This window comes from Theropithecus gelada, chromosome 18 (assembly GCF_003255815.1).
Source record: "Theropithecus gelada isolate Dixy chromosome 18, Tgel_1.0, whole genome shotgun sequence".
In the NCBI taxonomy this organism is placed as follows: domain Eukaryota; kingdom Metazoa; phylum Chordata; class Mammalia; order Primates; family Cercopithecidae; genus Theropithecus; species Theropithecus gelada.
The window spans coordinates 28,201,702-28,216,253 of NC_037686.1; the positions used below are offsets into that span (position 1 = coordinate 28,201,702).

Consider the following 14,552-nt stretch of genomic DNA (forward strand, 5'->3'; position numbering starts at 1 on the left):
GAGAGAGACACGCGGGCAAGACCGGTGAGGGGGGGGGGTGGCCGGCGGCTATCTACCCACTCCCCGCCAGGGGGGAAAAGGGGGACCCCCTCAAAAAAAAAAAAAAAAAAAAAAAAAAAAAAAAAGAATGAGTGAATTTACGTAAAGGTCATGATTCTCTTGTGTTTCATGATTGATTTGAGGTGGAATGGAGAATATAAAGCAGCACACCTTCACCTTGGCTCAGTATACCTACGTGGCCCTGTCCTCTCTCCGGTACCCCAATGGAGCCGCTGTGGTGAGGATTTACAGCGATTCCGAGTTCAGCAGCCCCGAGGTTCAGGGTCCGATCATCAATTTTAATGTGCTGGATGACAAAGGGAACATCATTGGTTACTCCCAGGTGGGTTTTCTTTCCATCCTGCTGACTTTATTACAACTCGTCTGAGTTCCAGACGAGAGCAATGCAGTGTGACAAAGTCCATGCACTGTTGAAGAGGCCACCTGGTCCTCAACCACATGCCTTTTCACTCTCATTCACCCTCGTTTTTCAGCCCTCTTTACTCAGCCAAAAGTGGTAACTGTCAAATGGGAAGAAAGAGGCCAGTTCTTCTGATGGCAGGTGGGGAATCGTTGGGTCTCTGCTATAGTTGAATAAGCTGCTCACTTCACTTCCTGGTCCACTAAAATGTCCAGAGTTGCACTGAGCACTCAGGCATGGTGGTAGGCGGTTATCAGACGGGATGTCACAGATGGACAACAGGAACCAAAGGTCATTCCCAGAGCAGCTCTGTGGGGAATGGATTGAATTGTTGGGTGTTTGGAAGATGGTGCTGGTTTTTCCTTGAAAGCACATCCGCATCCACATTTTTATTTTTTTGAGATGGGGTCTCGCTCTTTCACCCAGGCTGGAGTGCAATGGCATGATCTTGGCTTACGGCAACCTCCGCCTCTGGGGTTCAAGCGATTCTCATGCCTCAGCCTCCCAAGTAGCTGGGATTACAGGCACGCACCACCACACCTGGCTAACTTTTGTATTTTTAGTAGAGAAGGGGTTTCGCCATTTTGGCCAGGCTGGTCTTGAACTCCTGACCTCAAGTGATCCACCTGTGTTGGCATCCCAAAGTGCTGGGATTATAGGTGTGAGCCACTGTGCCCGGCCCACATTTTGTTTTTAACAAAGAAAAAAAGGTTTATTTGTCTCATGGTTCTGTTGACGGAAGACTGGGCATTGGTGAACACCTTAGTTTGCTTCTACTCGTGGAGGAAGGCAAATGTGAACTGGTATGTGCCGCCAGAGAGGAAGCAAGAGAGAGGGCGAGGGAGATACCTGGCTCTTTATTTTTATTTTATTTTTTTCTTCCAACTTTTTTTTTTTTTTTTTTGAGATGGGGTCTTGCTCTTGCATTGTTACCCAGACTGGAGTGCAGTGGCGTGATCTCGGCTCACTGCAACCTCCACCTCTTGGGTTCAAGTGATTCTTCCACCTCAGCCTTCCGAATACCTGGGACTACAGGTGTGCGCCACCATGCCTGGCTAATTTTTGTATTTTAGTAGAGATGGGGTTTCACCATGTTGGTCAGGCTGGTCTTGAACTCCTGACCACAGGTGGTCTGCCCGTCTCAGCCTCCCAAAGTGCTGGGATTAGATGTGAGCCACTGTGCCCGGCGTTCTTCCAGCTTTTATTTTCGGTTCAGGGGATACATGTGCAGGCCTGTTACATGGGTACCTGATAGGTAGCTTCTCAATTTTCCCCTCCTCCCACCTTCTACCCTTAAGTAGGCCCCGGTGGCTGTGGTTTTCTTCTTTGTGTCCATGTGTACTCAATGTTTAGCTCCCACTTATAAGTGGGAACATGCAGTATTTAGTTTTCTGTTTCTATGTTAATTCACTTAGGATAATGGCCTCCAGCTGCACCATGTTGCTACAAAGGACTGGTTTCATTTTTTTTTTTTGTGGCTGTGTAGTGTCCCAGGGTGTATATGTACCACATTTTCTTTAACCAGTCTACCACTGATGTGCATATAGGTTGATTCCATGTCCTTGCTGTTGAGAAATTGCTTCAATGAAGATATGTGTGCATTTGCCTTTATGGTAGGATGACTTATATTCCTTTAGGTATACCCCAGTAATTTAATTAAGGAATTGGGATGGCTGGATTCAGTGGTAGTTCTGTTTGTTTGTTTGTTTGTTTGAGACAATCTCGCTTTGTCGCCCAAGCTGGAGTGCAGTGGCGCAATCTCAGCTCATTGCAACCTCCACCTCCTGGGTTCAAGTGATTCTCCTGCCTCAGCCTCCCAAGTAGCTGGGATTACAGATGTGCACCACCACACATGGTTAATTTTTGTATTTTTAGTAGAGACAGGGTTTCACCATGTTGACCAGGCTGGTCTCAAACTCTTGGCCTCATGTGATCCACCCGCCTTAGCCTCCCAAAGTGCTGGGATTACAGGCATGAACCACCATGCCGGGCCAATAGTGGTTTGGTTTTAAATTCTTTTAGAAATCTCCAAACTGCTTTCCACAGTGGCTGAGCTAATTTACATTCCCACTAGCAGTGTATAAGTGTTTCTTTTAATCCACAACCTCACCAGCATATGTTAATTTTTGACTTTTTAATAATAGCTATTCCAACTGGTATGAGATGGTATCTCATTGTGGTTTTAATTTGCATTTCTCTCATGATTAATGATGTCAAACATTTTTTCATATGCTATTGGCTGCATATATGTCATCTTTTGATAAGGGTCTGTTCATGTTCTTTGCCCATTTTTAATGGAGTTGTTTGTTTTTTGCTTGTTGATTTAAGTTCCTTATAGCTTCCAGATATTAGACCTTTATTAGATGCATAATTTGCAAATATTTTCTCTCATTCTGTAGGTTATCTGTTTACTCTGTTGATAGCTTCTTTTGCTGTGCAGATGTTCATTAGTTTAGTTAGGCCTCATTTGTCAATTTTTGCTTTTGTTGCAATTGCTTTTGGAGTCTTCATCATGAAGTCTTTTTCAAGGCCTATGTCCAGAATGGTATTTCCTAGGTTTTCTTCTAGGATTTTTATACTTTTAGGGTTTACACGTAAGTCCTTAATCTATCTTGAGTTTATTTTTGTATGTGGTGATAGGAAAGGGTCCAGTTTCAATCTTCTGCATATCTATAGCCAGTTATCCCAGCACCATTTATTGAATAGGGAGTCTTTTCCCCATTGCTTGTTATTGTCTACTTTGTCAAAGATCTGATGGTTGTAGGTGTGTGGCTTTATTTCTGGGCTCTCTAACCTTTTCCATTGATTTATGTGTCTGTTTTTGTACTAGAACCATGCTGTTTTGATTACGATAGCCTTGTAGTATAATTTGATGTCATGTAGTATAATTTGATGTCATGTCATGCCTTCAGCTTTATTCTTTTTGCTTAGGATTGCTTTGGCTATTTGGGCTCTTTTTTGGTTCCATATGATTTTAGAGTAGTTTTTTTTCTAATTCCATGAAAAATGACATTGGTAGTTTGATAGGAATATCATTGACTCTGTAAATTGCTTTGGGCAGTATGGCCATCTTAACAATACTGATTCTTCCTATCCATGAGTATGGAATGTTTTTCTGTTTGTTTGCATGGTGTCTGATTTCTTTTAGCAGTATTCTGTAATTCTTATTGTAGATATCCCCCCTGGTAAGGTGGATTCCTAGGTATTTTATTATTTTTGTGGCTATTATAAATGGGATTGCATTCTTGATTTGGCTTTCAACTTGGCCATTATTTGTGTATAAAAGTGCTACTGATTTTCATGCATTGATTTTGTATCCTGAAACTTAAGTTATTTATTAGTTGTAGGAGCCTCTGGGCAGAGATTATGGGATTTTCCAGGTATGAAATCATGTTATCAGTGAAGAGAGATAGCTTGACTTCTTCTCTTCGTATTTGGATGTCTTTTATTTGTCTCTCTGGCCTAATTGCTCTGGCTAGGACTTCCAGTATTATGTTGAAAAGGAGTGGTGAGAGAGGTCATTCTTATCTTGTACCAGTTTTCAAGGGAAGTGCTTTCAGCTTTTGCCATTCAGTATAATGTTGGGTGTGGTTTTGTCATAGATGGGTCTTGTTATTTTGATGTATGTTCCTTGGATTCTTAGTTTGTTGAGTTTTTAACAGAAGGGATGCTGAATTTTGTTATAAACCTTTTCTGTGTCTATTGAGATGATCCTGTGGTTTTTGTTTTTGGTTCTGTTTATGTGATAAATCACACATATTGATTTGTGTACGTTGAACCAGCTTTGCATCCCAGGAATAAAGCCTACTTGATTATGGTGGATTAGCTTTTTCTTTTTCTTCTTCTTCTTCTTTTTTTTTTTTTTGGAGATAAGGTTTCACTCTGTCACCCAGACTGGAGTTCAGTGGCACGATCTTGGTTCACTGCAGCCTTGACCTTCCTGACTTAAGTGATCCTCCCACCTCAGCTTCCTGAGTAGCTGGGACTACAGGAACATGCCACCATGCCCAGCTAATTTATTTTAATAGTTTTTTGTGGTACAGGTGGTTTTTGGTTACATGGATAAGTTCTTTGGTGGTGTTTTCTGAGATTTTGGTGCACCCATCACCCAAGCAGTGTACACATAGTACCCAATATGTAGTCTTTTATCCCTCCCTCATCCCATCCTTCCCCACTGAGTCTCCAAAGTCTATTATATCATTCTTATGCCTTTGAATCCTCTTACCTTAGCTCCCACTTATAAGTGAGAACATATGATATTCGGTTTTCCATTCCTGAGTTACGTCACTTAGAATAATGGCCTCCAGCTCCACTCAAGTTGCTGCAAAGCCCATTGTTTTGTTTCATTTTATGGCTGAGTAGTATTCCATGGTGTATATACGCCACATTTTCTTTATCCACTCATTGGTTGATAGGCATTGAGGTTGGTTCCATATTTTTGCAATTGTGAATTGTGCTGCTATAAATGTGTATGTGTGTGTCTTTTCCACATAATGACGTTTTCTTTGGGTAGATTCCCAGTAGTGACACCTGGCTAATTTTTTGGTATTTTTTGTAGAAACAGGGTTTTGTCGTGTTGCCCAGGCTGGTCTTGAACACCTGAGCTCAATCAATCTGCCCACCTCGGCCTCCCAAGGTGCTGCAATTACAGGTGTGCACCACTGTACCTGGCTGGATTAGCTCTTTAATGTGCTGCTGGATTTGATTTGTTAGTATTTTGTTGAGGATTTTTGTGTCTATGTTCATCATGGGTATTGGCCTGAAGTTTTCTTTCTTCATTGTATCTCTGCCATGTTTTGGTATTAAAATGATGTCCTTATAGAATGAGTTAGGGAGTCAACCCACATTTGCTAAACCCTAGATTTCCCAAACAAAATTCATCTCCCAAGGAATCTTTTCCCCCACTTTTCTGAATAGCCATACACTTTCTAAAGAATACACTTGGGGAATGTTCTCCTGGGGAAGATGTTGGTCCTCACTGGTGTTCAGGGGCAGACACTGTACAGCCACAGGTGGTCTCTCGGGTATGGCAGCTGTGCAGACCCCTCGCCCCCATGCCCTCAGCTGTCACTACTGGCAGAACCAGCCCTGACATTACTAAGAAGCACAATATTTTAAGTGCTTTTGGAGGGGTGAAGGTGGAAAATGCATCAGAGGCAAAAGGTCTGCCTTCTTAAATATGTTATTCTAGGTCATTGATAACATAAGTTTTATTCTTGAATCAAAAGTAAATGTGCCTGGGCATGGTGGCTCACACCTATAATCCCAGCACTTTGGGAGGCCGAGGTGGGTAGATTACCTGAGGTCAGGAGTTGGAGACTAGCCTGGCCAACATGGCAAAACGCTGTCTTTTCTAAAAATATAGAAATTAGCTGGGTGTTGTGGCACACACCTGTAACCCCAGTTACTTAGGAGGCTGAGGCAGGAGAATCACTTGAACCCGAGAGGTGGAGGTTGCCATGAGCTGAGATTGCACCACTGCACTCCAGTCTGGGTGACAGAGCAAGACTCTGTCTCAAAAAAAAAAAAAAAAAAAAGTAATTGTGTGTGCTGTGGCAGGGGCATGGGATTGGTGGTGGAGAAGAAGCCTCCAATAAGAGGAATCACCAGGATGTGAGGCTGCGTGTCTAGGTGTCTGGGGAGTCTCATTCCCCAGGGCTAGACACAGGACGAGTTTCTCCCTCCGTGCATTGGTAGAGGAAGCTCACCATGTGAGTGGATTCAGTGGCTAAGGCATGACTAACTGTGCCAGTTCAAGCAAGTGCAGTTATGATTTTTTCCTGGTTCAGGGAACTTCACGATGTGGGAATTTCCACAGGGCTTTTGGTGGCCTTCGGAAACATCAGTTGGGTTTAGCTGTCTCTTTTTCATCAGGAGATGTGTAAAGAATTTAGCTGCCAATGAGAAGGCTTTGGGTTCTTGTTTTGGTATATCCAGGCCTCTAATTTTATTCTCCTACTGTTGGAAGTCACTGTGCATGGTGGTTAAGAGTGGGGACTCAGAGTCTGTCTGCCTCTTGCCGGCTCTGTGAACTTAGGCAAGTTAAGCCCTCCAAGACTGTGAAATGGGGATAACAATATACCCTGATTATAGTGTTGATATAAGGATTAAATGAGATACAGCATATACATCCCTTAGCACAGCACCCAGGATAAAGTAAGTGCTCAATAAATGTTGGGTACAAAGGCTCCCAGGCTGAGAGCCTCCAGCGCATTGTTGCTGGGCCAGTTTCTCAGTCCTCCCCGAATGCTGTGCTCATCTTGCCATAGCAAACAACGTCCTTCACCTGGCTGGGCACAGTCTGGGCCTGTGTGGGATTCCCCAGGGCTGAGGGCAAGAGGAGACAGATGCATAAATGGGAAATTAGGACAAAGGGTAAGTGTGGCTGCAACAGCGTCTTCTGCTCACATCGTCTCCTACCATGCGACTTTGACACTCCTCCATGGAGGGCTGGGGATCCATGGGTCTTCCCCTGGAATCTGGGCTGATCTGTGCCTCGCTCATAGCTAACAGGTGCCGGGAGGGTGACACTGCATGGCTTCTAAGGCTAGATCAGAAGAGGTGATGCCATGTTGGCTTTGTTCCCTGGGACACTAGCTTTGGAGCCTGGAGTTACCCTGTCAGCTACTGTCTTGTTCCCTGAGGCTGCTGTGGGTGCTGCAAGGATGCCAAGCCACACGGAGAGGCCAAGCTCAGGACTGTGGCTGGTGGTCCTAATTCTGAAGCCCTTCCAGCCTGGGGACCACAAAGACCCAGGAGTGAAGGAATCTCCAGATGATCCCAACCCCCAGATGCCAAACTACTCCCAGCCTTCGAGTCTTCCTAGCTGAGACTCCGGACATTTTGAGACAGAGAGGAGACATCTCCTCCGTGCCCTGTTTGAGTTTTAATTTTTCCCACACTGTAGCCGTGAGCTGCATAAAAGGGTGGTTGTTTTATTCTCCCTAGTTTGGGGTGGCCTACTTCATAGCAAAAGTAACTGGAATGGTGAATATGGGGGAGCAGGAGAGGGGCAGCCACGCGGACTCTAATTCAGCCTGGTGGGAGCTGGACAGGGGGTCGGGGGTCTCCCTAGGAATTGCCTGGTGAAGGGAAACCTGACTCTGGAGATGGAGTTGGCTGGGCCCAGTAGAGCTGCCAGGACTCACCTTAGAGCTGGGAGACTCCTGAATTCACTAGTAGGTCTGCATGCCAGTGGGCCATTAGCCAAGGGTGAAGAAACAGAATTGTTCATCTGAAGCCCCTCGATTCAACCCAGAGAATGGTTTCTTCTCACTGACACACCAGAGGAGATGGCCAAGATGAAGGCTGCCATGGTCTTGATAAGGGTCTGTGGGAGGCATCGTTGCCCAGCCAAGATCCCTGGCTGACCACACGGTGACCTCTGGCCACCCCACATGTGACTTCCCAAGGAGAAAAATTCAAAGGCTCACCCAGCCGAGCAAGATGTGTTTATTTTCCTGAATGCAGTTCAGTGACTCTTCCCGCTGAATTCAGCCTGAGCCCCAGGGTGAGGACTCCCACTGGGCCCCCAGGCCCTTGGGGGAATGGAGTCCTTGACTCACAGCCTGGAGGAGCTGGGGCAAACATCCCAGGGCCTCATGTGAATGCGAACCACCTCCCAGAGCCTCCAGAGGGCAGGAAAGAGCTTTGGGAACTTCTGGACTGAAAAGCAATTCTATGATTAAACCGAAAGTTGGAGAAAGTAGGAAAAGCAAATCAATCACACTCAGCATGGACACAGTAACACCTGGAGTCCAGGCTGTGAGCTGAGGCGGGGCTGCTCGGAATAGCACTTCACGGGGCTTGCTCTGTGGTCCAACCCTGTGTGGAATAGCACTTCACGGCGCCCGCTCTGTGGTCCAACCCTGTGCAGCTGATGCCAAGAAGGCACTGTCTCCAGCCCCACTGCAACATTTTATACAATGTTTAACCTATGATAGATCATGGCATTTTAGGGGACAGTTCCAGGCTTGTATCATCATTTTATTATTAGGAAAGAGAGGTCCAAATCCTGATCTGAAACTCTCAGAGTAAAACTGCACGTTGGTAACAGCTCATTCCATGTTACATTAAACCCACAGGTGGACAAAATGGCCAGTCTTTACAACATCCACCTGCGAACTGGCTGCTTCTGTAACACTGGGGCCTGCCAGAGGCACCTGGGCATAAGCAACGAGATGGTCAGGAAGCATTTTCAGGTTGGTACAGGGCTCTGCAGTCCGGACACCAATCAGCGAGACCCAGGAACACCTGTTGCTGCCTGCGCGTCTGGGGTGGGGGCTGCTGTGCAGACTCATTTCTCCACGCCTACTCTGTGCATGTACAAAGGAAAGGGAATACAAATGGAAAATGCTTCAAGAAGGCCGGCTGTAGTGGCTCACGCCTGTAACTCCAGCACTTTGGGAGGCCAAGGCAGGTGGATCACCTGAGGTCAGGAGTTCGAGACCAGCCTGGCTAACATGGTGAAACGCCATCTCTACTAAAGATGCAAAAATTAGCCAGGCATGATGGCATGCGCCTGTAATCCTAGCTACTCAGGAGACTGAGGCAGAATTGCTTGAGCCCAGGAGGCAGAGGTTGCAGTGAGCCGAGGTTATACCATTGCACTCCAGCCTGGATGACAGAGCAAGACTCCGTCTCAAAAAAAAAAAGCCAGGTGCGGTGGCTCAAGCCTGTAATCCCAGCACTTTGGGAGGCCAAGGCAGGCGAGTCACCTGAGGTAAGGAGTTCATGACCAGTCTGACCAACATGGAGAAACCCTGTCTCTACTGAAAATATAAAATTAGCCAAATGTGGTGGCGCATGCCTGTAATCCCAGCTACTCAGGAGGCTGAGGCAGGAGAATTGCTTGAACCCGGGAGGTGGAGGTTGTGGTGGTGAGCCGAGACTGTGCCATTACACTTCAGCCTGGGCAACAAGAGGGAAACTCCGTCTTAAAAAAAAAAAAAAAAAAAAAAAAACCCAAAAAAACCCAGAAAGAAAAGAAAATGCTTCAAGATATTATCTTTATAGCAGACTTTTGGATTTGGTTTTTACTTTGAGGCCAACCATTTAAAGGCAAGAGAGGGGTGTTAACAAGGGATGTGTAAGGATGTGCCCTTACCTGGTTCAGCCCTCCTGACGTACAGCCTCCAAGCTAGAGTTAGCCGACGTCTGGGTTGGGTGCGGAGTGGAATCTTCTAGGGCTCCAGGGATTCTGTGTCTCCCAGATTCCCCACCCTCCCTGTCTCTCCCCCAGGCTAAGGTTTTTCGCTTCAGGGTATAGCCTGTTTTGAACCATTTCATTAGGAATAATTTGAGTGGCAAAGAGTCTTTATTGGTTTGAGTTTCTAATTTGATTTTCCTTTGGTTGCCATGAAATATTGTATGTACTAGATCTCAACTAACCATGAACTGAGTTTTGTTTAAAAAGAAAGAGGGATAGGAGAGAAGGAGAGGGAGGAGATACGAGAGAGGGAGGAGAAGAAATAGAGAGGGAGAGGGAGGCTCAGAACACAAACACAGCTCCATAGAGAATATTTGGTCCTATGGAATGCTGTGGCTCCATTTCTTCGGGTGTCTGACCTGGATCCAGCACCGAGGTTTGTCCGGGGCTGCTCCATGCACTGTGCTGACCAGTGACCAACACCAGGCAGCCGGGCTCGGAGACTGAGATTCTCCTGTCTTTCTTCCCCACCTCCCGGCAGAGGCACTCAAGCTGACCTTGGCCTTCACAGTGGCCCGAGGCTGGTCATTTGCAGGGGAAGCATCTCTGCCTTTCCCTGTTGTCAAGGGGCAGCTCTCAGGGATGCAGGCCTCCCCTCAGTACTGAGAGGCTAATGAGGGTGACCAGTGATGTTTCTCCCATCTCAGCCTCGGGTAGACCTTGAGGTTGACCCCTTGGTGCTTCTGAAACCTTAGTCTGTGTTTTGACCCCTCTGTGAGCCAGCCCTGTGCCTGGCTCTAGGTAAATGCTTTCCATGAAGTATTTCTATTAAACTTTTTAATGGCCCGTTGAGATTGGTATTGGTCCCAATTTACAGTTGAGCAAAATGAGATCCTGTCCCCTGCGTGTAGAGAGCTGAGCTATGTCTCAGATGCACAGCGCATATTAATGTTGCAGTTCTGTTTTCCTGGGTTAATTTTAAAATTAACAAAATTTATTTTGTCAAACTGTTTGCAATGTCTCTATGAGAAAGGGGTCACTCTGGCTGATGCGCTTCCCTCTTATCCTAGGCTGGTCACGTCTGTGGGGACAATATGGACCTCATAGATGGGCAGCCCACAGGATCTGTGAGGATTTCATTTGGATACATGTCAACGCTGGATGATGTCCAGGCCTTTCTTAGGTTCATCATAGACACCCGCCTGCACTCATCAGGGGACTGGCCTGTCCCTCAGACCCATGCTGACACCGGGGAGGCTGGAGCCCCATCAGCAGAGAGCCAGGCTGACGTTACACCTGCTGTCATGGGCAGACATAGCCTCTTGCCTCAGGAAGATGCCCTCACAGGCTCCGGAGTTTGGAACAACTCATCTACTACTGTAAATGCTGTGCCTGTGGCCCCACCTGTGTGTGACGTCGCCAGAACCCAGCAGATTCCTTCAGAGAAAGCTGCAGGAGTCCTGCAGGGGGCCCTTGGGCCACTTGTTGTCACCAACCTTTACCTCTATCCAATCAAATCCTGCGCTGCGTTTGAGGTAAGGACTTTCACAGCAGCACAGAAAGTCCTTCTCTTTATTTATTTTATTATTCTCTCTCTCTCTCTCTATTTTTTGATAAAGTGAAGAAAAGCATGAAGAAAATCAAAATCATTCATCAGAGTGTTGTGGTGAGAAAAGCCATTCTCATGCTTCCCTTCTTGGTCTGTGTTGACTTTTGAACATGACTCTGCTCACAGGGACTCCTGAGAGGACCCTGTTTCTGAGTGGTGAATATGTCATTACTCTTACTAATTATAGCTGCAACTTTCACCGAATGTGTGTGCTGGCTGTGTGCTGAAGCATTGTCTGTGTTTATTTGTTTCATTTGATCCTTAAAATGGTGAAATATGAGGTGGATAGTAATATTATCCCTATTTTATAGATATGGAGCCTGAGGGTTTTGAGGTTAAGCACCTTGCCCAGGTGACCTGAAGATATGTCAAAAGGACACAGGAGCCAGCTTGAAGGAGCTCCTGTTGGCCAAGTTTTTGGCAATATGTACATCAAAATAAGTACTGATAGTGATGAGTGGTGAGCATTTGAGCAACACAGGAATCCATGAGTCCAGTAGAAAGTAAAAATGAATTAGCGAATAAATAGAGAAGAAGCTCAACCCTACTATAGAATACCAACTAATAAATCAATGACAGAATTTTAAAAACCACTTTGCAACCATCGTGCCAATAATTGGTTTAGGCAACAGTTGTCAATAGATGCTAAATCAAATGAATGAAAATTTGATAAGTAACAGGATATCTGCATATTCTGAAAATATCTCTCCATAAAATACTTATTAATTAGTAAGTACCACCTACTTATTGATGAATTTTACAATGGAGAAACCTAATAGACTCCATGTTAACCAAGTGACAAAAGTTGACGTCACCAACATTGGGACAAATGAATGGGATGTGTCTCCTGGAGGTCAGGAGTTTGAGACCAGCCTGGCTAACATGGTGAAACCCTGTCTTTACTTAAAATACAAAAATTAGCCGGGCATGGTGGCAGGTGCCTGTAATCCCAGCTACTCAGGAGGCTGAGACAGGAGAATAGCTTAAGCCCAGGAAGCAGAGGTTTCAGTGAGCCGAGACTGCACCACTACACTCCAGCCTGGGCAACAGAGCAAGATTCCGTCTTAAAACAAACAAACAAAACAACAGGGAAAAAAAAAAGAGCAACGGCTGGAGCCAGCTGGGAAAGGAGGCTTGCTTTTCACTGCACTCTTGTACTCAAATCTTAACATTTGTTAAAAGTTACCTACTTAAAACATTACCTACTTAAAACATTACCTACTTAAAACATNGTTAAAAGTTACCTACTTAAAACATTACCTACTTAAAACATTACCTACTTAAAACATGGCTTGAAGTGGAGAAGGGTGGAGTGTGGACCTGGAGGCTGAATGGGAGATATCCAGCTCCCATGTCATCTCCTTTGCATTGTCCTCTTGGTTTTAGTTTCTTCTCTTCCTCCCTTTCTTACTTCCAGAGTAGGTGCTGAATTCATGAAGTCCATCTGTGTTTGTGTAGCCACTGTACAAATAGGTGAAGACCATCTTTGGGGAGCCCTGGCCTAAGACACATCTACCTTTTTGTTTAGGTGACCAGGTGGCCTGTAGGAAACCAAGGGCTGCTATATGACCGGAGCTGGATGGTTGTGAATCACAATGGTGTTTGCCTGAGTCAGAAGCAGGAACCGCGGCTCTGCCTGATCCAGCCCTTCATCGACCTGCAGCAAAGGATCATGGTCATCAAAGCCAAAGGTGGGAAAACCACTTCATTTTCACAGAGCAGCTCCTAAGAGCAGTTTTTATACTCATATGAAATGCTCTACCAAATGTTAGAATAACCCAACAGCCTGGACAAGACAGTGAGACCTCGTCTCTATAAAAAAATAAAAAGTTATCCTGGGTGTGGTGGCACATGCCTGTAATCCCAGCTACTCAGGAGACTGAGGCACAAGAATCACTTGAACCCGGGAGGTGGAAGTTGCAGTGAACTGAGATCGTGCCACTGCATTCTGGCCTGGGTGACAGAGCAAGACCTTGTCTCAAGGAAAAAACTGGGTAAAATAACCTGAAAGCAAGGGAAATAGTGTCTAGGAAACGCAACAAAGAGTTTGTTCCCCTTTGGTTTTGGGAAATTTCGGGAGAGATAAAGATCTGACAGTCCAATCAGACAGTAAAGAGGGGCCAGGTGCAGTGGCTTACGCCTGTAATCCCAGCACTTTGGAAGGCCGAGGTGGGCAGATCACTCGAGGTCAAAAGTTTGAGACCAGCCTGGCCAACATGATGAAACCCCTTCTCTACTAAAAATACAAAACTACGAAAATAAGTTGGGCATGGTGGCATGTACCTGTGATCCCAGCTACTCAGGTACTCGGGAGGCTGAGGCAGGAGAATTGCTTGAGCCCTGGAGGTGGAGGTTGCAGTGAACCCAGATCACACCACTGCCCTCCAGCCTGGGCGACAGAGGATGATGATGTCTCAAAGAGGTATAAACTTTATATGAATGAGATTATATCCTTTTTACTTAAGTTTCTTTTATTTTCTTCACTCATCATGTATACTGCAGGCTTTAATTTATCCTTGTTGATTTTTATTATAAATGATATGAATGATCAAACCTATAGAGAAGTATAGGCCTGCTCTGTTCAGTAGAACTTTCTGTGATGATGAAAATGTTCAAACTATACCTTGTCCAGTTTAGTGGCCACCAGTCACATGTGACTATTGAAATGTGGCTAGTGGGACACTAGAACTGAATTTTAAATTTTACTTGATTTTAATTAATTTAAATAGCTACGTGTAGCTATGCTACAGTGTTGGGCAGCACAGATAGTAAAGAATAACGCACAATTACAGCGTTCAATTTTAGCAAATCTTAACATTTGGCCACATTTCCTTTAGGTCCTCCTCCTCCTCCTCTTCCTTTTTCTTTTTAAACATGCATACATATATACATACATACATACACACACAATACATACATAAAACATTACATAGCAGTTGTGGTGCTGGCTTTAAAAAAGATAAAAAACATTACAGATACAGCAGAAATTTCCTGTGGACCTCTCCTGAGTCTCACTCCTCCTCCTTCCCCATCCCACTTACCATTTTTAGGACATTCCCATTTCCTCCCTAACTTGTAGTTGTACTTTTGTGATATATAACATTTCCACATATTCATGATTGTGTTTCTTGGCTGTAAGTGTTCTATTCTGTTCCCGTGGTTTATTTTTCCTTGAACCAAGAGGTCAGTGTTATTATTAGAGTATGAGTCTTGATATCCCACGCCCCCCCACTTTTTTTTTTTTTTCTTTTTGAGATGGAGTTTTGCTCTTGTTGTCCAGGCTAGAGTGCAATGACATGATCTCTGCTCACTGCAAACTCTGCCTCCTGGGTTCA

General features: G+C 45.1%; 1 protein-coding gene across 1 annotated transcript in view; it reads left to right on the forward strand.

Annotated features, from left to right (window-relative positions):
* MOCOS (molybdenum cofactor sulfurase) overlaps positions 1–14,552 on the forward strand; it is a 58,996-nt gene that overhangs the window by 18,322 nt on the left and 26,122 nt on the right. Inside the window, exons 6-9 of the mRNA XM_025365229.1 lie at positions 183–382; positions 8,545–8,661; positions 10,679–11,143; positions 12,746–12,908. Of these exons, the coding sequence (XP_025221014.1) occupies positions 183–382; positions 8,545–8,661; positions 10,679–11,143; positions 12,746–12,908 (945 nt within the window). The remainder of the gene's footprint in view (positions 1–182; positions 383–8,544; positions 8,662–10,678; positions 11,144–12,745; positions 12,909–14,552) is intronic.